Below are 27000 nucleotides of genomic sequence, written 5' to 3'. Positions count from 1 at the left end.
CAGAAATCAGTCTGGTCACAGCACTGTCACCCTCTCAATACCAAAATTCCCCTTCATCCTTGTATCAAGAAGGAACGTCTTTGGTGGAACAACCAGGTTACATTCAACCCAGGTCTTCCATTCATTCCAGCCCCCCCCCCCCAAGTCCTGTTTACAAATGCTTTGAACAGGGCATGGGGGCTTAGACAGGAGATCACAGAGTACAAGTACCTTTACTCAAAGAACACATCAACTTAAAGGAAATGAGGGCACTTCTACAAACTCTACAGATTTTCTCACACATTTGGAACTCTGGCACCCTGCTGGTACATGCAGTTAACACCACAGTGATATGATACATAAACTGAGAGGCACCAGATCCTACCCTCTGTGCACAGGATGCCTGGCCCTTAGCTTCAAAGCTGAACCTTTCTCTTTCAGCAATATACATTCCCTCTCAACAAAATGCTTTGGATTAGACCTGGAGGACCTGCACAAATAGTCATTGAACACAGAGGTGTTCAAAGCCATAACTCTCAGATGGAGGACCCCTCAGATAGAGCTCTTTGCCTCCCACAAGTATCACCTGCTCCCACTGCTCTGCACAAAGAATCCAACACTTCAACCCTGGAAGACAGATGCCTCCTTCTTCCAATGGGCGGGAACATTTCTTTATGCATATCCTCATCTACCTCTTCTTCCAAGGCTCCTAAAGGTCCAGAAAGAATATCCAAAATGCTACTTCTGGCACTTTTTTTGGCCAAGGTAGCATTGGTTCCCCACTACAATTTCACCTACTGAAGGGAAATTACTGGAGAATTCCTCCAAAGCTGGATCTAATCACCAAACAGAAAAGGCAGCTCCTTCATCCTAATCTGACCTTACTCACCCTGACCCACTGGATGATAGGATTTTATTCCCTAAAAGACACAACTTTTGTGAAGAGGTGGTTAAGATCCTTCAAGAAGCCAGGAAACCAAACACCAGAAAGTCTTACACAACCAAGTTCAAAAGATTTTCCATCTGGCCCCCCTTAAACATAAACACTGACCCCTTCTAGCAGTTGGTCCCATAGTGTTCCAATACTTGTGTAACTTAATGCATTCACGGTCTGCCTACTCTTCTATTCGGCTCACTTATCGGTCATTAATGCTTGCCTCATGTCTGAGACAGAGGTTGAACTTTTTCTGATGGGAGTACTGCACTTTAAACACCCAGGGAAATCTATCACCTGTCCTTGGGACCTTAATTTTTTTATAAACCTCACTTTACCTCCCTTTGAACTGGCTGTTTCAGCTATTTTAAAATTCTGCACTTGGAAAACAATGCTCTTCTTGATATTTACTTCATTCTGATGAGTCTAAGAATGCCATGCTGTCATGGCTATTCTACACTTCCTCATCTTCCACAAACATAGGATAAGCCAAAGGGGCAATCCAGCTTTCATGACAATAGTGGATAATGATCTTACTCTCAATTATGCAATCAATCTGCCCATCTTTTCCCAGAAGGCCCAGAATAGAGGGGACAAATATTGCAATCTTTAGACAACAGACAGCTGAGATTTTACATGGATAAAAACTCAAGATATCAGAAAATAAGATCAGCTGTTCATTTCTTTTATGGCGTCTGGGCTAGGACAACTAGTTTCCAAACAGTCAACTAGCTATTTTCTTCTGCTGCTGTCACTATGGAAGAATTTTATCCACATGGTCAAAAGCACACACTACTCAAGCAGTAGTTTCATTACATGCTTTCTACAAGGGAGTGGATACCAGGTTCATTAAATAGTAATCAGATTAACTAATAAGTCTGAAGGAGTCAGGAATAGTAATAAAAGAAAAAATGGTCAAAATTGGGGCATTACATGAAGAAAGGTTTCAAAAATATCAGATCTAAAAGACAGAGCATGAAGAGAAGATTTTTTTTTTTTACTTGCAGAGACAGTTAAGAAGGTACAAAAGGAGGATTTGTTAACTGAGAGAGTAGAGAAGGGTGTATGGTATCTGTACTCCTTATTTATCATCCAGAAAGCAACCAATATCCGTGTCGGTTGAAAAAGCTGTCATGCCAACAGAAAGAAGTGGTTTTGTCAAAAATGTGGCAAAACAGAAGGATGCTAGAAATCAGCAAGGTAAGGCATTATGTGACTTGCTCATCCTATACTACATAAAACAGGAGCAAGTGAATTGCAGCTGTTAGGAGTTTTGTAGAGGCCAGTGTGAGATTCAAACTGTTTTATTGCAGCTATTTTTAAGAATATTTTCTCTGGTGGGTCAAAACTGTATATGGAGGGAGATTTGGTTTTGGAAGAGTGAGTTTATTCAGTGGAACTTGAGTCAATAAGATGAAGAATACTCAGTTACTTGATCCTTTAGAAGTAATGGAGGTTCAGTGGAGACTGTGCCAGCAAAACCATTCTGTTGTTCCAAAAAATCTTGAGTGACAGAAAGAAGCTTTGTAACTAACTAAAGGAAGCAGGATAAATCTGGATTCAAACCAGATGTCTGTACAGTAAAAAGGAGAGGAGCAAGAGAAAGACAAACAACTGCGTGAATTTAGTGAGTAGTGGGAGAACTGCAAATTATTAATCCCACCAAAACTAGCAAGAGAACTGAAAATTTTGAATCTAATTTTGTCCCAGCCTGGTTAAGCAGGGAGTTGATGAGAATATGTGGGACTATGAAGATGACTAACAAACCAAACTTGGTAAATAATGCCAAAATGGTTGAGCATTAACTCCACTATGTGCTGTTTATTTCAGATTGATGGAGGTATTTAAAATATGAATCCCATTTTATGTTGTTGTACATGAAGGAACTGAATAGGAGGAAAAACTTACCATAAGCAAACATTTTTTTCTAAATATGTTTTGGTTAAATAGCTTATTATTGTAGCAATAGTAAAGTAGTTTACAGTATGGTATAGAAAGTTACTGTAACAAAAGGGGTCTTTTGTGTGTGTGTCTATCTGTCTGTTTCACATTGTATTTCGACGATACCAGCAGTTTTTGTTTTTGTTCCACAAGCAGATGTTCTGGTTTAGGCTGAAGCAGACTGCAGGTACAAGGCTTACTTAGTAGAAATTGACACTGATGCACTCAAGGAAGGTATCAGTTAAAAGTCTAAGTGACCTCTGTAGTGGATCTTTTAGAGGATCAACAAGTAAATTTTAAAAGGACAAAGATGTAAGTTTGCGATAATGTAAGTTAAGAATGACAGGAAACTAAAAATAGGTGAAATGCAATGTCAAAACTAAGTATCTCCCAATCAGCTTTAACTTTAGGATGTACTAAAGATAGTGTCACAGAATTATTTACTTTCTTCAAGGCTAGTCAGTAATTTAGTTTTTTTCAAAGAGCATATATGCAGACTGTTTCCTTCACTTGGGGAAGGGAATACAGATACTGCTGAAACATCTGTTAATACATTTAGATGCAAGTAACAATAAAATATGCCTTGACATGAGGTATCTTAGCTTTGCGGTAAATAATACCCGTGCAAGCTATTGACAGTGTGCTGTAATGACTCCTTTTTGAAGGGATAAAGTTCTGTTTTTATAAATATATGGAGTCATGTGTTTACTGTGTGTGTGTGTTAAAGGGACAGTGTAAAGGTTATACTGTAAATTATACTGCTTGGGAAATATGATATGAGCTCAAACAAAGGTGTAAAATTGCAACTATATAAAACAATTTGTTACAAGTTATGTGTAAGCTGCAACTAGGAAGACTACATTTAACAGAAATGTTATCCATTATAAGGAATTGAAACATTAAAATGACCGAAATAGCTGCAGTAACAGTGTTAAATTGGAATGTAAATAGTTTTACAGGCACAGGAAAAAAGGCAGAATTCTGACCTGTGTTAAGAAATGTAAGGTGAACATTGCCATGTTACATGAGATGCATTTGGATTTAAATGGACTTGATGGGTTTGATAACAAGAAGATTCCATTGTGGACCATTTGTAACCTATGAGTAAAAAATAAAGGGTGAGTAGAATAGTAAATGAGGGTCCGTTGTGATAGAAGAGAAAAAAAAATAATGGAAGCTTTGTGGAACTGTTGGTTTTTGGCTATTACAGGGAAAGAGGTTTAGCTTGGCATGTAATTGTATTCCTCCAAAGACTGCTGTTATGGAGATTAGAATCATTTTGGGATAACTAATACATTTTCAGAATAGTATTTTATTTGCAAGTGGTATCCATAATTTAATGTGTAGCAATGAGTATGTGTCAGGGTCCCTAGAAGGAAAACCATAATTAAAGAAGGTAGATTTTTAAAATGGTATATTAAAGTATTTGGTATATTTTATTTCAGTAGCCATTCAAGCTAAAATATCTGTATCACAGGAGCATACCAACTTATGCACAAAATAAAAAAAATTGCCTTGTAGCAAAAAAGAAACAACCACTAGTGTATCCAACAAATTTAATGAAACTCTGACTTTTCGGCCAAAGCCTTCAAGGAGTACAACACAAAGAAAAAAACTTGCCCCATATATACATATAAAGATACATTAATTTATATTAATTAAACAATCAGACAATTAAAGAAGTACTCTCCAGTTACATTCTTCATTTAGTCCCCTTGGAGACAGGGTGACAGATTTTAAAATGTAAGTAGATTATTTTAAAAAAAACTGTTTCTTAATAAAAGAAACATCAAATCTAGATATTTGTATTTTTATCCAAAACAGTGCCTTGTAGCCTTTTACTTTCTCCATCATGAAACAAACTAAAATGTTCGGCTATAGAGCTCTCTGCTTTTTTATTAGCAATATCCCTCACATGCTCTAAATTTCTAGTTTTAAAATACCTTTTTGTTTCTCCAATATAAAATTTGTTGCAAGGACATCTTGAGGCATATATAACACCTTCAGTATTGCAAGTAAAATGGCCACAAGTTCTAAAAGAAACATTATTTATTCTAGGAAAGTTTTTATTACATACTTGCAAGCCTTGCACTTGCCACAAGCAAATGTACCACACATTGTCAAACTACATGATATATTGGGAGATGGAATACTGAATTTACCTCTTACTAAAATATTCTGTATACTTTTTCCTTAAAGATGTCATATATTTCCAGAAATATCTAACTTGATCTATTATTTTGGAGCTAAGGCAACTGTATGTTGTAACAAAAAATATATTTTCATTTGTCTCTTTCTTATGCACAGCCCCAGTGTATTGTCCAACCTGGCTACTTTTCTGGTATCCATTAACTCTGTGTATGAATTTCTGCAAAACTATCATGTATTGTTTTCACATCATAGCCCCTATTTTTAAACATGTCTATAGTTTTATCTAGTTTGAGATACTCCTCAATATTACATAGCTTATACAAGCAAAACAAATCACCAAAGGAATAGCTTGTATTTTATGGGATGGATGTCAGCTTTCACCATGCAAAAATTGTGTGCCTTCACTAAATTTCCTGTGGACTGAAGTTTTAAAATGTTCTCATCTGAACTCTCATTCTTTAATTGTATGATTGTTTAACTGAAGTATTTGTTATGTGTATATATGGGGCAAGTTTTTTACTTTGTGTTATACTCCTTGAAGGCTTTGGCCAAGACACCAGAGTTTCATTAAATGTGTTGGATACACTGGTGGTTATATTACAGGAGAATGTCCATTTGGTTGAAATAGTCATGAACCAGTCAATAACATGTGGAGTAAGATAAAGATACAAGGAACTAAATAAAAGGAGGCACTGTCTTTTCTCCACATATTTATTAAAAAGGGTGTATATAAGGAAGGAGTAACAGAGTGTTACTAGGGCATGTAGAAATCATTCCTGATGGGGATAGCTGGATGAGTGTTAAAATGAAAGAATACTTTAAAATATGGTGGATATCAGGCAGTTAATATGCATGAATTTAGGAAAATAGCAGTTACACAATTTCTTTTTCAAATCATAAAACACACAAATGTCATCTAACAGTTGTTTGTTGTGGTTGAGTATTAGTTCAAAAGTATTTGGTAAGTTTCTCATCCAAGGCATTAGCTGTCTATTAGAAAGTTTGTTTTTGTTGATTTTTCTTATAACAAGACTAAAGTTGAGATTTATAGATTTCTAGCTGTTCTAAGTTGGAAGTTTTTAGAATATCTTTACTGGTAGAGAAGCTTTTAGACAATGAATTCCATTTTGTTGTGGCTGAGCATGAATTTGTCATGATTCATGAGCACAGTGGCAATCTTGTTTGGCTAGGTGGAAGAGTGCCATTAGTATTTGGGCTATTATTGTATTGAACTGAATCATCGTTAGAAAGAAGGTTATGAAGTAAAGACCACATTGCACTTTAAAAGACATTCCTAAGTTGCAGGAACAACTTCTTTAAAGTTCCTAAGTTGTAGTATTAAAGTGCAGTGCATAGCATACTGTGTGATTTGCAAACTGTTTATGTGGATTTAGATCATCTCCAAGGTTCCATTCAAATAGTATTCATCACAGGTAGTTGGCCATGTAAAAGGAAGAATATCTCAGACTTGCACTGATTACCTAACTAAACACATATTCCTTTGTATATTTATACCATGTGTTCAGTCCATTACATTTCTAAATGGTAGACTGTGCCATTTTAAATCAAATGCGTATTAACAGCTCCACATAGTTAATGTGACAGTAGTTTTTGCAAATTAAACAAATTGAATAGCTCTCAACCTTCCAAGTGCTAGTGAAATATAATTATTCTAACTTATAGTTACAAAACGTTTATTACTTCACTATATCTAATTTAATCCTGATATTAAGTTTCTCTCTCCCCCATAGCTTGTGATATATATAAGCAGCTGCAGTAAATGGCAAATGTATTCAGTCATGTACAAAATGCATTTCCATGAGGTTACTACTTAACCACGTTTTATGATACTAGAAACATTTTAAAAAGTGTTGTAAATATTCAGTCATATGATTACTCGTCACCTTATTCCATTTCAAATCTGATATTAACTTTTTAATATTTCTGATATATTAGCATGTATTGCATTATCTAACTCTGCACAATGAACTGCATCTTAATACAGGCCCTTACTGAAATGTCTTACTATTAGTACTGGAAATCAATTCCTTACTAGGCACTGATGGCAAAATGTACCATTTTTAGTAGTACATTAGATGAACATTCTGCAAGCCTGATTATTGAAAAATCCCTGTTCTACTACCCAAGCATTCAAGAAGAATCAAAATGTCATTCAGGTTATCTTGTTCCACAGATTGCACATAGAAACCATCATATGTTCTCTACTAAATCCAGTGTCTTTCCACTCATCTTATTTCTCCCATAGTATATATTTTTCTTAAAATTCCAGCTTCCTTTTGATTGCCGTGTAACGCTGCTAGTCTACTTGAAAAAGTTTTATTTACTATGTTTTAGCAGGACTTTCAAAAATTAGCACATTAGTAGTCCAGAAACACTTTTAATGTAGCACAAGAAGGCAATTTGCAATTCAGTCTTCTTTTTTTCCTTTTTGTTTGTTGTTCAAATTCTACAAGAATTGCCCAGCCAGTGATAAGGATGCTGCAGTTAAGAGCTTGCCTCTCCTCATAGTAAGTTGACAACCCAAACATTGTTGATACAGGGTTCCTGTATTTCATGTTTGACTATGGCATTGGCTAATGATACACCTTTATTTATTATTTGAATTATTTATTTGAAGTTTGTTTGCCAGGATGGTCCATTGGGCCAAAGGAGCCCATTTTCAATGGAGTCCTGGGGAGAAAAGCTCCATAGATACAATATATAAAATAACAGGTTGTTATAGTACAAGAAGAGTACATGAAATCAAACGTATATGATGATACAGTTTAGAAGATATTACAATCCCCAATGAATATTCTGCAAAGCCTTTCCAGTCTGTCATCTTGTTTTTCGAGTAGCCCATCAATTCCTGTCCTTTCTCATTTTCCTGAATGCCATACTTTCTATTTTTTCCTTGCCTTGCTTTCTCTTCCAATAGTTGTTTTGCCTGCTTAATCTGACTTGCAGTCTCTGATGATTTCCCTTATCTCAAATGATGTTTGGCTTTTAGCTGGTCCCACTGTCATTTGCTGGTCACGCAAAAACTTTGTGCCCAGTATTCCAGCATGTCCAGACACTTTAAGTATGCTGTACACAATTCACAGTTCTGTTTCTGTCACTTCCATTTAATAGTCATCTAAGTGATGTCTGTTCTCACTGATTTTCTCAAGTTTCTACTCAATGACTAAGAAGCATCATGGTGGCTCTGTACAAATTTTATTTTATTATTTATTTTACATTTGTTGACCGGGCTAGTCTAGTTGGATATATTTCCATTTCCAGTAGAGGCCTGAGGAGAAAAGCTCCACACAAAATACAAAGAAAATCATCCAAAACAAGCAAATCAATACAAACAAAAAATAGCAACACAAATGCAGAGACCATTAAGAAAGTTCCTAAACAAAAATTATTTACAAATAGGAACTATCAACTTTTCCTGTAAATGATCTAATATAGGGGAACAAAAACAGAGAGCAAGGTGAGTTAGGGAGTAAAAAGAAGTTAATCTTTGTAAAAGAGGTGAGAAAAAAAGATAACATATATAAGAGAGGAGAAATAGGATCGAAGTTTGAAAAAGAGGGTATAATAAAAAGAAAAAGACCTGAAAGATTTAAACAAACTTTAAGCGAAAAGGGTAAAGAGATAGCCTAGAAAATAGAAATAGCTATTCAAAGAAGAGGAAGAGGGATGAAGGGGAGAAAAGAGATAGAGTATGGGTAGAAATGTTTAGTCGGGTTTAGTACAGGAACATAGCCAGTGACTTTGCAAGTAATCTTTGATTCTTTGTTTGAAGAGAGGCAGTGATGAGATTAGTGTTATGTCACTGGGTAGCAGATTCCAGCTCCTTCCTACTGTATTGCATTACTCACTCCAAGACCAAATTATGTTTCAGATGCATATTTCATTTCTTCCATTGTTAGGTTGTAACCAACACATTCACTCTTAATTACACAGACATTGTATCAAATAAATTGCCTTTTCTATAGAAAGTGGCAGTTTTAGTTATTAGAACCATGGAGCAACCCAAGCATACAATTATATTCACCATGCGCAATAACCCCCCCCCCAAAAAAAAATGTATTTGATTCGTATGATGTATTCTTTTAAATGGACTAAACTGAGTGGTTATATTGTAAGTATGAGTTCAATTAGTATAGGTCTTAACTAAGAGATTGTCCAGCAACAAATTATAGTCAAGACTAACCTTGGGCATGTAGGTGGATTTCCAAGATGCCTGCACACTGTGAAATAGCTTAATGTCAGCTCTCCCAATGTGAAAACAGAAATTCAAAAAAGAGAGCCAGTGAACTTGTCTTTTTCTGTAAATTTCAGTAACTGGCTAGTAAGTGCACTGTCTGGATGGTAACAAAAAAGAAATTCATAGGACCTGAAAGAAAATCAGTCACAGAAGGTTAGGAGAAAGCACTGACTGGGAAGAATTCTGGAGCTGTTCAGCAAAAAACAGTGCACATTACAGCTTTGAAAGACATAACCTCCAGTAGCTTATAGGGAAAATAGCTCAAATGTACTGAGAGCTGATTAAAATAAAACAAACACTGAATGAGTATGCCAGTTCAAGTAAAAGGCTGGAAAAAATGGAAGAAGCTTTAAACAGATATTCAGATAAGGTGATAATGCAAAAATCAGAGGTTAAAATGAAAAAAAGGCTGAGTATGAGGCTGCTCAAGAAGAGATGATTAAAAAAGTAATAGAATTAGAAGGCAGTGCAGATATGAAAAACCTAAGATTTTCTGCTGTACCAGAGAAGTTGGAAAGAATAGATTGTATTAATTTTATGAAATAAATAAACTGGACTGGTATTCCACAGCAGGAGTTGCTAATTGAAAGGGCACATCTTGTGTATGCTCCATACCTGGCCATGAGAAAGCAGCTTAGACCTTTAATAGTAAAGATGCAGTCATTCCTGCAAAAAGAGTTCATTTGGACAAAAGTGTGGCAGAAGGACAAAGTACTAAAATGGGACACATTAGAGTGTTGTGGAAAATGATTACTCACTGTACAACAGGCAGAAGAGGAGTACATTTATTCTTCTAATCAGGCAATTTTGAGAAGCACGCATGAGATTCAAACTGCTGTATACAGCTATTTCAGAATGTTCTTTCCTGAACGGTCAAAAATTATTTTTTGATGCACAACAAGATAAGGCGGAAATAAAGTTTGTCCAACAAAAAGTGAGCTATCATACAGAGGGAGATCATCCTCATTATTATTCTGGTAATAACGCCCATAGGGATACTGTGCTAGTAAATCATTTTCCAGTGTTTCAAAGGAAAATACTTGAGAGCGAGAGAGTTGACTAGAAGAACTGGAAGTACATTGGAAATGAAACAGAGGAGAAGGAGATCAACAGGAAGAAAAAGAGCAACTCAGAAAGTGACAAATAAATGTGGGACTGTAAAGCATTAATTATATTTGTGAAACATTTTAGAACAGAAAAACCTCTTTTTGTTAAACTTGTAGGAGACTCCAAAGCATATGCCCTACTTCATGCCATTAATGTTTGGAAGAACATTTAGGAGGAGGGAAGAGGAAGGAGAGAGTCAACTATAAGTAAAACAAAATTTTATTCTTAACAGTAGTACTTTTATAATGCATGTCATAACCTGCAAGATGTAAAGTAAAGCTTTCTCAGTTATTTTTGAGTGTAATAGGGATACTGACATATACAGGTGCCCCTGTTATTTTCCTCCTTTCTTTCTCCTTGTTCAGTTTTAAGAAATATAGGCACTGCAGTGTAAAAAAAAAGAAGAAATATCTGGTCAAAACAGCTGTGATGATGTGAGTTGGTGCCAGTTATGCCAATGGGAGTAGGGAAGTGCATGTGTAACACTAGCTGGAGTTTTGTAAAGAATTATAAGCCATTTAAATGTCTAACATAAGCATTTGTACAAATCAGTTAAAATGTGTCTGTAAAGTTGCTTGTATCAGAAATGTGTCAACAGTGGGTCCTGCCAGACAGAAAAGAAATATACAAGTATGTCAGCCTGTATTGTTGTAATTGATGAAATATTTATATATTTTAACAGAGGATACTGGAAGGGAAGGGATTAAGCTCAGCCCAGCTAACTGTAAGAAAAATAACCTGAAATTAAATGACTTGGTTTAGCCATAAAGATTTTCTCTCTCAGGTCTGAATGCAGCTAGAGATGTGCAGTATCTGTTGAAAGCCTGGGTTGGGATCCTGCTCTATAATCCTTAGTGGTGAACTAATTGCCACCCTGGGGTGCCAGAGAATGGCTTGCTAGTTTCTGCAGGAAGGGTAGAAGTGTTGAAATTGACTGTTTCCAGTTGCTATAATAAACCCGAGCTAAAGTTCTACATGTGTATTGTGAAACATCAGTGCCAAATCCTGGCTCAATTTCTAATGAGAGACAAGCATCCAGATTTGATGCCTTTCTGTATTCAGCACTGAAATTGTATTTGAATACTAGTGATATATATATATATATATATATATATATATATATATATATATATGAGGTATGCACTCTTTTTGCACCTGACAAGACACTCATCCACTTCTATTTTGCCTTGCCTTTAGTAGGTAACTAGGGGACAGTAATTTTTCAGTCAGTTAAAAAATATAGTGATATTAGCTATCTGAGTCTTTCCATCTGTTTTTTTTAATATATATATATATATATATATATATATATATATATATATATATATATAATTTCCCGTGATTGAAACTCTGGTGTTTAAAGTAAGTAGATATCCAGTATTTTCATATTTTTTATTTATTATTATTAAATATCTAAACCTTTCACGTTTGACTTGTCTTGTAGAAAATATTTAACCTTTGAGAGTACTTGCATTTATTTAGTGGCACTGTGTCTCCACATTCCTGAAAGTCTTGCTGCTTTGTTAAATGCTACCATTTGTATAAGTCTTAATTTTATTAAATGTAATTGGATACCCTGTTAAGAGCCTTAAAGTAGTTGGCTTTGGGTGTTCTGGTGGCAGCAAATCTACCTTATGTTTTGAGTGGCAGTATCAGAGCAGTTAAGCAGTGCTAGCCTTTCCCAGGTGGGTGTATGACAGCTACTTTGAACAAGGACACTGAAAGCACTGATTTCACAGAGAGGGTGGTGGAGGACTTGGTTTGGAACACCCAGCTAAGGACGCAGCTTTATACTGGTCAGTGAGGAGCCTTATTTGGGGCCTGGAGAGAAAGCCCAGCCCCAGGACTGGAGTCTGCATTCTCTGTGTGCACTTAAGGGAAATTGTACTTCATGCAGAGGGATGCATATGAAAATATAGTGTGTGTCTATTTTTCTGACATTGAACATTCCCCACCAGTTGGAAATGGTGAGGTTGAGGCTCCCTGATCACTGGAAGGATGTCACAACAGCATGATACAAGAAAAAATGATGTGCTTTTTCTTACTTTTGAAGATGAGTGTGACTGGATTATGGTGCTCGACTTGATCTAGTAACAAGTTCTAAGAGGAAGCAAATAAAAAAGAACATTGAATATAATAACTTTTCCTCTAGCTAATAAATGAATGCTTATGGAGATAACTGTTTATCTGGTTGTTGTGTCTATGTGGAGCCAATCTGATAAGTGGCAATAAAAGCAGAATACTTTCTTTCAATGGCTAGGAGATATTTTCTGAAAGTATTTTTTATCTGGGATAGGAATAAAGATAAGACAGAATAGCACTTAGTAGAAGCGTAAACTGTACCATGCATCTTAGCAGGGATAGCCTTGTGAGTGTGGCTGTCAGTCTGGGACAGTTGTTCTTATTAGGAGAGTTAAATGTCAGTATTTGAAGATACAGACAGTTTTGTGTGTTAATATTAGTAGTTTTTTGGGTGTTATTAGGGGGTCTTTGCCTTTTTTTGTTTGAGGTGTTTCAGTTTTGTAAGATGTGGCATAGGTTCAAATGGATATGAGAAGAAACAACTGTATAAAAGATCAACCTGCCAAACATTAGTGTATGGATGTAACAAAAGCTGGAACTAGATATTTAAAAAAAGTCTGTTGCATATAACAGGTGAGAATAATAACTTTAACATAACAACAACACTTTCTATATTATCTTTAAATGTAAATAGTCTGACATGTACAAAAAAAACAGTAGTGAACTGCATTTAAAAAATGCAGAGTACAAATAGTTATGCTTCAGGAGATGCATTTGGAAAGAACTAAGCATGTGAATTTGATAAAGGATTTCAGGATGGTTATTCAGCAGAATATCTGGGACAAAGGAAAAGCAGAGTACTTCTATTAATTGTAAGAAGAGCTCCAATAGTGATAGAAGAGGACAAAAGATAATAATGGTAGATTTGTAGTATTAAAGGGCAACTGGCAAGTGAGGAAGATTACACTGGCATATATTTATTTATATTCCACTTAAAATTGCTATAATGGAGCTTAAGAAAATTCTGGGAGAAATAATCAGTTTCCAACAGGGCATATTACTTGTAGGTGGGCACTAAAATTTGATTTGCAGTAGTGGGGATGTATTCTGGCCCAGAAGGGAAAATATATCAAAATATTGTAATTTGTTCAAGAAATATATGAAAATATTTGACAGAGAAGATGTGAATTCAGTAGTACAAGTTGAGAGTAAATTTACGTATTGTTTTCCAAGGTACAAAAACTGTGCTAGGCTGTACAAAACCCATATTTCGCATGAACATGTGCATTTAATTGAAAGTGTTGATACATATCTAATAATTATTTCAGATCACATGCCACTAATACGTAAAATAAAAATGCAGAGTAATGAAATAAAAATGAGACACAGGCACTTTACCACCTCTTTGCTAAAATGACAGGCATTTAAGGAATGGGTAGTGGAAATTATTCTGGAGTTATTAGAAAAGATAGAAATTTCTTCTGAAAAAAATATAGCAGGGAGTGGGATAAAATCAAAGTGGAGTTTAAAAACAGGATGGAAATAAAAGAGATATATGGTCAAGAAGTAACAAGAATTGTTAAGAGGGACTAACAATGGTTAAAGTATTGCAGAATAGTGGGAATCTCACAGAACAAGAAGAGGAGCAATTGCAGAATGATAAACAGAAAATAAGGGATTACCTTGGTAACATGCATGAGTTTAGAAAGACTGCTGTTAAATAACTGTTTTTGATGATAACTCCATAGCACAAAAACTTTTAGCGCAATGACTCAGGCAACAGAAAGTAGAAAAGGTTGTCACCAAGTGTAGGGAGTCTATAACAAGGAAGATAACCAGAGATCCCATAGAGATACTAGAAGTATTTCAGAAATGTTATGAAAAATGGAAATCAAGGAAAGGTACAAATGGAAATGTTTATGGAAGAATTAAATATGCCAAGATTAGAGGCAGAAGAGGCTCAATTACTAACAGCTGGGATAGGGGGAGATGTAAAAATGGTGATGTATAACCAGTCTACAGGAAATTCCACAGGAATAGATGGTATTCTTGTGGAAGCTTGGAAGCAATGAGGGAAAAACCGATGATATCTGGAAGGTTTTGTTTAACAATATTTAACACCCTGGAAGAAATTGGAGGTGGCTGAAATACCTAAAGATAGCAAAGACTAATCAGATACAGCTTTATAAGTGTTTTCTATAATGGGTAAAAGAATGACAAAGGTGATGCCAAAATTGTTAGATATGGATCAGTGTGGTTTTGTAGAAGGGAGGAAAACATTTGACAACAGTAACTGAACACTGATGATCTAGAGGGAAGCAGAATGTAAGAAAATGTCACTGTTGTTGCTTGGTCTTGATGCAGAGAAAGCATTTCACTTAGCAAGCTGGGATTTTATGAGCATTGCAATGGAAACTTTTGCATTCCCTGAAAAAATAAGGTTGATAAGGAGGATGTGGGCAAAAATTAAAGTGGATGGGTTCCTCTCTGATAAGTTCTGTTTGAGCAGAAGGGACCAGCCAGGGGTATCCTGTTTCCCCTTTATTTGTGTTGTATTTAAAACAATTGGCAAACAAAATAAGGGACTCGAAATTCAAGGATGTCATTGGTATGGTAGTCAAGAAAAGCTGCCTTTATTTGCAGATAGTATTTTATACATGATAGAAAAGGCATTTCAATGTTGTGCAACATTTTTAGACAGTTTCACATCATCTCAGAATACAGGGTTAATGAAGACAAAACAAAAGCAGTAGCTGTAAACTATGTACCCACACATTAGTTCAGCAATACCCATATTTATGGGGACATGATAAAATGAAATACTTAGGAGTATGGATTAAAAAGGATTCTGTTTTGGCAACTGAGGGTATATGGGAAGAGACTAAACAAAAGAAAATACAGAAACTAAGAAATTAGAAGTCTAGTTTTATGGATACAAGCAGTCAAAATGTCTAGTCCCTTTAGTTTTATACATAGGTTGTGGATATTTTTATCAATCAGTGGAGAAGTTGTGGATAACAATTAATAAAGAGCTGAAGGATTTTTTCTTGGAGGGGAAGATGGCAAGAGTCAAGTGGGATAAGCTGATTCATCTAATAAAACAAGGTGGTTTGGGATTAAATGATTTGAAAGGGTATTTCAGAGCTACATAGTTAAGGCCCCTTTATATAACACAAGCAGATTACTATAATTCAAAATGGAAAGGGATAATGATGAAATGGGAGGAAGCTCAAGAAACAAGGAGAGGCTTGAATTTTTGATGCAGATCCTTAAGGAGAGTGACAATAACCATGCACAGTATTATATCCATAAAGAAGTAGAAAGTATTCTAAGAACTAAGCCAGCATGGGAATGGAGAAATGAGATTCTGTCTCAAGGGATGACTGAATTATGGATATAGACAATAGGCAAGAGGGAGTTGGAAACCGTAGAAAACTGGCACTGGAAACAAATAATTAGAGAGGGAAAGATGATAAAATGTGAAGAGGTCAAGAATGTATTTGGACTGCAGGCTAGAAATTGCCTTCTGTGTCAAGGATTGATATCAGAGTGTAAGCAAAGAGAAAGGAAATAGCGGGATCCTAAGCGAAAGACCAGCACTCGTAGAGTTTTAGTAGAAGCTATTGTTAAAAAAGGGATAATCAGTAGAGCATATAAAATATTGCATGACAGCTATAAGACTCAGCCACAGGAGATCAGAATGATTTGGAAGAGGGAGTGGATAACAATTCACAAAGGAATATTTAGGTGGGGGGATATATGTATGTCTCCCAAATATGCAACAAAGTCTAGAAGATTTAGGATCTTTGCTTGGGAGCTTTTACATAGGTATGTTTATACCCCAAGTAGACTCCAAAGAACTTTTCCTGGGGTAGACAGCAAATGTTGCAGGTGTGATGGGCAAGAAAGCAGTAACAGGCAACATATTTTTGGCAGTGTGAGTTGACAGATTTAAAAATTCCCTACAGACTTCTCTATCAGAAGTTGAGCTATGATACAGAATCAGAATTGCCTAGTCATAGTAAAGGCTTGTTGAGTCTAATTATGGTGGCTGTCAAAAACGCATTTACTAGAACATGGAAATCAAAGTCTAAACCAACTTTACTAGAACTAGTGAGTACTAGAAAAGGGATATCAAAATCTAAACCAGCTGTACTAGAAGTAGTGAATACAGTAACAGATAAAACAACTGGAAATGGGTTCTTTAGAAAAGGATAGGAGCAAATTACATAGACAATTGGAATTGTAGAAGCTGTACATGCAGAATAATGTTTGGAGGAAGAAAGGCAGGATTTGAATGAGCTGTGTCCTATTTGACAATGACTGGATATATTATAAAAGGTATGTAATGTTTGCAAGTAAAAATATGTCAATGTGGTTTGTTTTAATTTATATGAATGTATGATTGCCTATGTTATAAGTGATAATTTTAATAAAGATGTTTCTTGTGTAAAAAAAAAAAATTGGTGGTTCAGGTAGAAAAGTTGTACTGCACTCCACAAGGGTCAATATGCTCACAAAATGGTTGTTAAAAGTCACTGATATGGGGAGTACATAGATCTGAATAAAGTAATCATTCTTTATTTATGATGTGGAAGATATTTGACTTCCATTATGACTGTATAAAAGCTACAGGACCGTGCACCCAAATGGAAGCACTATAAACACCCAACTCATAGTGTTGCTTGCATGATTATATGGTGCAAGTCTAAGTTACTGCAAGATAGATCATTTGTTTCTAGGCCTAAACCTTACATTAAGTAGTCCTGGGACTAGGCATTGTTCCATGTTTGTCCCTGACAAGGGATTGTGTCAAGTGGGCTTACATGATAAACACATGCAGGCACACACAAACGAGCAACAGATAAAGATCATCTAGCAAAATGAATACCACAAAAGGAAACAGAGGCGTATATCAGATTTGAATTTCAGTCCTGTACAGTAGAGCACAAGTCTGACAATTACTGAACAGGATTAAGGATCTGAGCTATTAATGAACTTCTTCCTGTATTTAAAGGTACAAGGTTTAATTCCATCAACCTACATTTGGCTACTGTTTGAGTCTGAACAAGTCATTTAACCAGGCAATACTCCTGGGGCTCCCTGAAAAGTGGCAATTGTGAACAGTGGTTTTACGGGTTAACAAATGTATAAAAACAAAGTAAATTTCAGTCTTGCACAGTAGATGGTAAATGTTCAGTAAGCTTAGCTTTCAGAAATCCATACAGATTGCAAGTATTGTAACATATCACATAATTAAGAGTAGTGCAAAAGAACAGGAGAACTCATGTAATACAAGACTTTACAGAGACTGTAGAATTAATCTGTACTAAAAATGCTCACGCAGGTCCTCCAGTATGATTCCATTTTAGATGAGATGTTGATGTGCAGACAAACACATACAAGCACATACTGGGATTTGTAATATGCGCACATAGAGTCTGAACAGCAGTGGTGGAAACAGACAGTGATATTGTAGAAGATGGCCAGATTTTCCACATACAGTACATGTTATAGTGACACCTTACTTTTCCAACATAGTTTTGTTTAAAGGGCTTGCTCTTTGGTAGTTTCAGTCATTGTTGCACCTAAATAATTTTGAGAATGTGGAAAGATTAAAATGAATGTTATGCTGCTGTTTTTACTATAATAAATGACTGTGGATACCATAAGGGGAAAAAAATAACTTGGGTATCAAAAAGTAGCTCATATGAGTAATATCTAGGGATGTGATTATGTAACAGATTGTTTATTTCGGAGGTACAGAATAAAAAGGGGAAAATAAACAGGTAAGTTTATATCTGAAGAGGTACAACAATTGGTATTCTGGAAGCGGAAAACTGTGCATGCAGAGAAAAGATTGCTGCTAGTTAAAAATTAAACATGTAGAGAACCAGTGGGAATAATTCAAGGCAGAGTGTTAACACTGTAGGATAAGAGTCTGCATTTATTAAAGTAAATAAAAGTGAGTAAAAAAATATATAAAGTACAGTTTAGTCCTAGATTTATCTTACTCTTTATTTACTGAACAACTTTTTTACAGGATAGCTCATGTTCTGTTAGTGTTTTACCCTCTCACATGCCAGTAAGTGAGAAGCTGCAGTGAGGTATTATCAGGGAATCACAGTTAGGTGGATACTCTAAACTTGATACATAGAGGACAGTAGAACAGACCGAAGTAAAGTCTTGGTGCTAAGGTAGTGATAGGTAATAACTATTAGAGAGAGTTAAGTAGGGGTGACTATATGGGGCGGTCTCAGTGGTGTGCAGGCAGTCTAGGTTAAGCAGACTAAGTTAAAAAGTGGCAAGCCGACTATACTAATATGCTACTGATCATCAGGGGCCGAAATGGATTTTAACAATGACGCCTACTACAACTTCCCAATTAAGAAGGCTCGGCTAGTTAGTGGGGGGAGGGGGCTGCTTGTTGGAATGGGATTATCCCAATAGTCTACTTAACTAGGTCTGCAATGATATTTGGGCTGGTCATAGAGACAAGTATGCACCCATTATCAGGAATGCTTATACAGTGGACATGAATGAAAAGTGGTTTTTACCCAATCAGCATGATTTTGCATTACACTCTGGATACACGGGACCAGAAGAAATGGTCCTTGTTTTTATGTGATGAAGATCTTAAGCAGCATTTTTCTGATGGACCTGCCTTTATTCCTAAAAATAAACCTAATTTGGAAAACATTTTAGAAAGATCAAGAGGAAGTTGATGGCACCTTTACCACCACTGTGAAATGCAGACACTGTAAATATTGTCCATACATCAACACTGGTATGCCTCATGTATGATCATTTAAGCTGTCACTGCGTGTGAATAAGGGGAAGTTCAATTGTCAGTCAGAGAGAGTAGTTTATTTCACTACCTGTGAGACATGCGAAGCATACTATGTTGGAAAGACTAAGAACTCACTTAATAAATAAAGTTATCAACAAGTCCACAAGTGTGATTCAAAAAAATGCGCTGGCAAAGAACTCTTTGGATTGTGTGGATTTTAAACAAATTCTGTTTTTCTATTTTGGAACAGGTACAAGCCCATGCATTCTCAGGGGATTGGCAAATTTGACTGTTGCAAAGAGAGATGTTTTGGCAATTGAAGCTGAACGCGGCCAAAACCCCCGGGTTTAAATGACTGCATTTTTATTTACAGTGAATTGAAAAGAAGCACCTCTTATATATAACACAGCATTGATATTTCATTTTTCTTATTTATTTCAAAACTATTAACATTCCTTGATAAAGCATTTCCATAGTAAGTGGATGGGTTGATGATGGTTTTTACTTGTACAAGTGTGATTGGTCTGGAATGGAGGTTATGTTTATTAACAGCTGATTCAGTGAGGCACTTCAGTATCATTTCCTATCACTGTGCTTTGGTTCTGAAGATGTCTTGCTAATAGATGAAAGCACTAAAACAACATGTTTTTTTGTTTATTATTAATAGTGTACTCTGAGCTTTGTGGCTTTCTGGAAACTGTTTTTTGCTTTTTTGTTTTTGTCTCATTTCAACTAAAATTGCAGCATGTGCTGTAAAACATAATAGTTTTTTCTAATATTACCTTTGTTTTAGACTTGTGCTTTCTTATTAATCTTTCTATTCTAATTATTTAGGTTCGATGGGGAGATAAGGGATCCACAGAAGAGGGGGCACGGCTAGAAAAGGCCAAAAATGCTGTTGTGATTATCCCTGAGGAAAATGAAGAGCCTATTTTTCCAAAACCATCCAAGCTCAAGCCTGCCTTTCAGGAACAGCACAAGTGGTACACCCCAGTTAAGGTAATTTGACAAATGCGCATTCTTAGCTTAGAAGTGCAAAAACTTACTTTGCTCTCTGTGTTTTATGGAAGTTGTACTTGGAGTGTATTGTTATGAAATGTAAGTCTGATAAGTAAATAAGATAGGAATATGAGTATATTTTAGCAGTCTTACCCAAGGTTTCCAAGAAATCTTTACGTTTTTAGAACATCAAACCAGTAGGTGGCAGTCACCTAGGTTTTGTAATATAGGTTCATAGGTGTTTACTAGGCTAACGACCACAAGAGCCTCTGACAAGTTCTGATATCCCTGATAAGTGTAAGCAGGAGCTTGTGAGATAAAACATGTGCAAGATAGGGCCTGGGAGATGAACCATTTACAGGTTGCCTGTGTCCATTAGAGACATAGGTGCCAAACCAGGGATGAATTTCCTTTTCTCCATCTAGTTATCCAGGTTGCACTTGAATTGGGTTAGGGAGGAACTCTGCTTCACATGGATGGGGAGTCTGTTCCAAAGATGGGGTAATCTCTGGGATATACCTCTCTCTCCAGCAGGTTCTGTTTATATCACAGGCAAGGTTTAAGTCTTTAGACTGAGTAATTCTGGTTCTGTTTGTTTTGTCGATATGCAGGAGGTCCATCAGAGTGGGGTATGACAATGCCCTGTATGTCAGGCGTAGATCTCCCCTCCAAAGCCTGTAGGATACAGAATACAGGGATAGGGCCCTGGGGTGGTCTGCATAGGACATTTTACTTAAGCCCTGTATTCCTTTAGTGAGAAACCGCTGTGGACATTTCAGTTGTTGTATATGCCTGGTTAGGTACATGCCAAAGGAGGCATTATACTCAATGATAGGTATGATGAATGCTGACTACAGTGGAACAATGACCTCCTTGGACTTAGATGCCATATCTTTGTTTATAAGTTGCACAGCATAGGATGATTTCCTCACTACTGCAGACATGTGATGATCAAAGGCAAGATTACTATTATGTCCCCGACTACTGGGTCATCTCTAAGGGGGTGTGCTATCCGTATGATAGTTACCAGGAGTGGATGACTTCCCAAAGGATATTGTTATGCATTTCTTGGCATTTAGTTTTAGTTCATGGCTATGACCAGCAGTTGTTTGTCTGTGTCAGCCTCTCCCAGAGAACATTTGTGTCAGTATGGGATTCAATGACAGCTCCTAATTTGCAATCATCTGCAAATGTAGTCAGCCAGAGACCATTAACATTGGTCTTGACTTCAGCGAAAATGCAGAAAAGGATCAGTCCAAGGACTGATACCTGAGGAACTCCATTTCTGACTGGTCTCTTTCTACTGGTGGACTCCCCAATTCTAACTTCCTGGGTCCATCTCTGAGCCAGATGACTATCCACCAGGTGACATATGAGTTTGTACCTAACCTCTTGAGTTTGTCAACAATGCCCAAGTGGAGTATTATGGCAAATGCCTTGGCCAGGTCAAGGTAGGTGATGTAAACTATTTTGCCCTCATCCATTGCTTTGGTGGCCTTCTCAAAGAAGTCCACCCGGTTGAGTAGGCATGACCTGCCCTTGACGAAACCAAATTGGGTTGAGTCCACTGTGTGTGAAAGTTTACTATATCACTATTGATCATTTCCATGATAATTCTTTCCATGGCTTTACATACAAGATTAGTGAGACTTATGGGTCTGTATTTTCCAGGGTCTGTAGATGGCCCAGTTTGTGCAGAGGAATGACTATTGCTGTTGTCCATTCATGAGGCATGACGCCTTTTTGGATGCTATAGTTAAATAGCAATTCCAGAGTCCCTGATAGGTCATGTTTCCTGCTATGTAGAAGGCATCCTGAGATATTGTCTGGGCCCATTGATGCAGTGTTGTTGGCCTTAGAGTGAGCATTAAGGACTCATTCCCTAATGATAGCAGGGGGAGTCTTATTTGATGGTACTTCCTGAGGGAAGGTTGAGGGGGTAAGATGGAGCTGAATTTATCAGCCGGTAGGTTTGCTACATCTTCTGGCTTAACATGGGTGGCCCTATTTACAATACGCTCTGCACACAATTGTGTATTCCCTTTGAGGTTGCAAGAATGCCTTGTGGTTGTCCTTGACCTGGGAGGACAAATTCACCTCAAATTTGGCTTTGGTAGCCTTTATTTGTCCTGTTGAGTTGTTTGTTCAGTTTGATGAGAGTGTTTTTACCTGATGGGTGCTGCACTTCCTAATTTTTGCCATGATTTTCTTCCTCCTGATATACAGCCTATTGATTTTGTGAATCCCCCAGGGTGTCCTGTTTTTTGAGTTAGTTCTGTACTTCTTCCTGGTGGGTACAGCTGCCTCTATGCAGCTGTTAACATGCTCGTACGGGGTTTATGTGAACTGTTCTGCATAGCCAGTGGCGTTCTCAGGGTTTATGGGGGCTTGACATTTTCCCAGGTTATCAGTTAATAGCAGGAGGTTAGCTTTAGAGTAATTCTGGGGGGGTCCAGGTTTTATTTTTACTTCAAAAGAGACCATTTTGTGGTTTGACCTTACCAAGAAAGACACTACAGTAGGGGGTTTGCAGCACTCCTCCCTTATTAGTGAGGACCAGATCCAGTGTGGTTGCACCCCTAGTTTGTGGATTGACTATCTGGTTCAGGGAATTTGTGTTTACAAAATCCAGGAATCCTCTGTGCCTGTACATTTAGTGTCATATAGGATTCCCAGTTAATAATGGGAGTAATTAAAGTCGCCCATGGATATGGTATTGGGTTGGATGGTAAGTGTTTCCATTAAGTTTAAAAACATGCTATGAGTTTTCTGGGTCATAGTGGGGGACCTGGGATAGCTGGCAAGGAAGTGATATTGGATTTTGCCTATGGTGACTTGAACATGGAGCAGCTTAAGTGCATTGCCCTGTTTGACCAGCCTTGCAGTTTATTTATTTTTGATGTAGATAGAAACACCTCCACCTTTAGTCCCTGTGTAGTAGCTTGTCTAAATATGTGGAAGGCATTATAACCTTGCGCTGTTGGTGTGTTTTCAGTGGCTTTAAACCATGTCTCAATGACCGCTCAGACATTAGCATTCTCTAGGATGAAGACAGCTTCTAGGGACTAGAGTTTTTTTTGTTTAGACTCCTAGCATTGAGCAGTAATGTCTTTAGATTTTCTTGATTCTGATTTGCTATGTCAGAACTACTTTCAGTTTGGCATTGCCTAAAAAAGGCAATGTGGGGCAGACAATGTTTTAGATAATATTCAAAGGCCTAGACGGGAGGGGTGAGGACAATCCCTGGCAAAGCAGCGTGGTCTGTTGACCATTTCTTTCCTAGCTGATTGCACCCCCATGGAAAGACACGGGAAACTAAGTCAATTATTAAAGTCAATTATCTTTTGTTCGTATTGGAGAAGGTAAAATGCTGCTCAATGCTAAGCTCATACCAGCCTGAGACGCACATTCCGATAGCTCCATGATGTCTCTCTTCATATAGTCTATGGAGGTATGTCTCAGGTCATTTACTGTAACATGAACTATGACTGAGTCATACTGGTACTTGTGATGCAATGACCTGAGTGTGTGCATACTGTGGTGGATCCTAGCCCCTGATAAGTAACTGACCATAACTTTCTCCTTACTCAGTAAGAGGGATATCATTGTGTCTCATGTTGGAGTCTTCAATGACCAGAGTATTGGACTGTGTGGTGGCTTGCCTTATGGACTTAGAGGTAGAGGTCTCCATGAGATGTTAACTCTGTGTTGCAGAGGGTGTTGTTTTGAAAGAGTGCATTTTGGGCTGCTGAAGGTATTTGTTGTGTACTTGTTTAGGAGGTCTTTGTGGTTCCTCAGCATATGTAGGTTTGTATGTCTTTTTTGAAGTTTATGTGATAGGTGCAGCGTGTGTACTACTGACAACCTTATTGACATTGAGTACTTTTATTTGAGAGCTTTGCCTCCAGTAACATTGTGTAAGTACATCTCTCACATACCATATCAGTTTGTTTGAGAATTAACTAGTTGTCAGTAAGCATGAGGAAATTTCTACACTACATTGCCTCGGGATGCCCATATCCACCAAGCTGATAATGGAGATAGTGGGAAACTTCATATCCATGGCAACAGACCCTTTTTATTGATTAGATAGTTGGAGTGAGAATACAAAACAGTGTCAGGAGTATTCCATTTGCAACTCTGGGGACAGTGCTTGTCACTGCAGACTAGCTGTCCTGTGTGCAACTAGGTATTGGAGATATTTCAGAAGTGCTTTTACAGGAAAATTGTCACTCATGGTGTCTGAGTCTATACAGGGCACGGCCCAACACATGAGGGGACACTAATATGTAGACCTTGAAAATTTATGAAGTATTTAAGCAGATATTCTGAAGTTAAAAACAAATCAAGCAGTACTCATTGAAAACAAAGAATCAGCTTGTCAAGAATGATGAAAAGAGGGGAGTCACCAGAGCTTCACACTGCTGGCATACAGTGCTCCTTTGCTGCTTCTGTCACCAGAAGCAAAAATGTTAGCAGCAGTCCGAAGATGAGAAGCAGGCATGAAACATGGCCTGTTTGGTGATCCACAGTATTGTCCTAGATGATGCAAGGGTCGGTAGGCTAGTTGCAGCCTTTTCCTAGTAGATGTCTTGAATAGCAACCAGACCAATATGGAACATTAATCACAGGAAACCCACTGTCCAACCAGAAACAGTCAGGAATCAATGTACTCTGCGCCTTCTCTCACTAGGAACAGAATATATGCACAAACTCTACAGTGTCACCTATGAAGCAATCATTAGGCTTTCTGGTGATCAGCAGTCTCCAGGAAATAACGTCCCTGTGCTCCTTCTCTCACCTGGAGAAAACAGAGGTACTAATCCCAAGATGACTACTGAGAGGCAGAATGTGGGCTGTCTAATAACTGGTGGTCCTGCAATAGATGTTTAAAGGTAAGATGAAAAATGGGTTATTTTTATAAACGCTGCAGTGTGCACCAACCAGTTAGATATGAAAAGGGGGCGTAACTAAAGTTTCAGCTGTCTAAGTGTTGTTGTTGTGGTGTCTTTCGGCTTTTCTCGGTTAGGGGTCGCCACAGCGTAACTCCGGTCCACTAATGATTGGTAGTTGATTTTTACGTGCCGAGTTACCAGCCCTGATGCACAACCTTCAACGAAGGTACACCCATTCACGCATGTCTGCACGCAGAAGATGCTCTAGCTGAGAATCGAACCAGGCAGCGTCTTACTGTGAGGTGACAATGCTACCACAGCACCACCACTGCAATGTCTAAGTATAGAGCCACTAATTTTAAAAGAGAAAGGTAGAGTGAAAGGGGGTGGGCACTTTTCTTTTCTGTCTCTATGGAATACAGTGGGATGGCCAATAAGTTTAAATAGTTGAGGGTGAGTGATTTCACAAAATGATAATTTTATGCTTACTTACAACAGCCAGTGAAAGGGGAGAGGGAAGAGATATGTGGTCAAATTAACATAAGGGACAGGCAGCTAGAAAGACAGTTGTGTTTAAGAACACAACAGAAACATGGTGAGATGATGGGAAAAAATTCTATGGACTCGCAACAAACACAGCTGTGGTCTCTTTCCAAGTTTTAATATGCAGTTCAAAGCAGAATACAAGTAATACACAGTGTAAAGAAAAACAAATCACAGTATACAAAATAGAAGACGTCAATAAAGTAATGTAAGAAATCAAAAGCAAATTAACCTTTCCCTCACAGCAAGTTGTGTCAGAGTCTTGGTAAGCTTTTCCAGTAATGCCACAAGTGTATATTAATGGTCATTCTTTTAAATTTTCTGGTGTCTTTAACTCTTTCCTGCATTGTATTTACTGATTGTGTTGTCTGTGTGAGATCAGCAGTTCTACTTTGTGTTCAGGAGCATGTCAGAGTCATCAAGCAGAAAGAAATCCTCCAAAATCGATGCATTTTAGTGAAGTCCATAATGTTAATTCTGATTTACTTAGATTTATTTCTAATATATTATTGTACTTGCTTATATTTAATAACTGATTTATTATTAAGAAAGGGTAGGATGTGTTTGTATTTGAAATCTAACAACGAAAAGGTCTGAATAACGATCAAAGAATGAAGTTTTTGTTATGAGTTAATTATTCATTATTAATTAATTATTCATTATTCACTTGTGCTTCTGCCCATTTATTTTACATTTAGGGTTTTTGCAGACAAACCCTTATCAAAGCCTGTTCTCCATAAGTCCACCAAGTATTCAGAGCACTATGTCTGGACAATTCCCATCAGTTTCTCCTACCAGCCTGATCGACATGGGCATACTGAGACAATGTAGCAACTGCCTCATCTTCACGGACAGTCCTCTCTTCCTAGCACATAATTCTTCTACTTGCGAGAGATGCATCTACATCAGTAAGCTGGAATTCATGATCTCTCACACCACAGTCAGTACTCCTGACAAAGAAGAGATTGCCAGTACAAGCACCACACCCTTGCCTAAACAACAGTCTCACAAACACAGCCCATTAGGCATAACAGTAAACCAAAGCAGCCCATAAGGCATAACAGTAAACCAAACATAATAGTCATTGGTGACTCAATAGTGAGACACACTGATGTCCTCCTTTACAGGCTCAAGAAGGAATAAGGTCACAGTCAGCTGTTTGTCAGGTGCTAGAGTCTGCCACATCACACACGCACTTCAGTCTCTCCACAACAGGTACAAGTATTACTCTGTCATTATCCATGTTGGTGTGAATGACCTGAGACAGACCTCCCTGTACTATATGAAGAGAGACATGACTGAGCTCTCAGAGTATATGCTCAAGGCAGGTATGACCCTAGCCCTAAGCAGCATCCTACCTTCACCAAGAATGATACCACAA

The 27000-nt window shown here is 37.3% G+C and overlaps 1 protein-coding gene across 1 annotated transcript in view; it reads left to right on the top strand.

Moving 5' to 3' along the window:
* LOC122793290 (anthrax toxin receptor 2-like) overlaps positions 1–27000 on the top strand; it is a 3151219-nt gene that overhangs the window by 2843697 nt on the left and 280522 nt on the right. The window contains exon 9 of the mRNA XM_044061158.1: positions 20017–20181. Within this exon, the coding sequence (XP_043917093.1) occupies positions 20017–20181 (165 nt within the window). The remainder of the gene's footprint in view (positions 1–20016; positions 20182–27000) is intronic.

Source organism: Protopterus annectens, chromosome 2.part0, assembly GCF_019279795.1.
Source record: "Protopterus annectens isolate FY-2018-M chromosome 2.part0, PAN1.0, whole genome shotgun sequence".
Classification (NCBI taxonomy): Eukaryota; Metazoa; Chordata; order Ceratodontiformes; family Protopteridae; genus Protopterus; species Protopterus annectens.
This window is presented reverse-complemented; position numbering and strand designations above follow the sequence as displayed.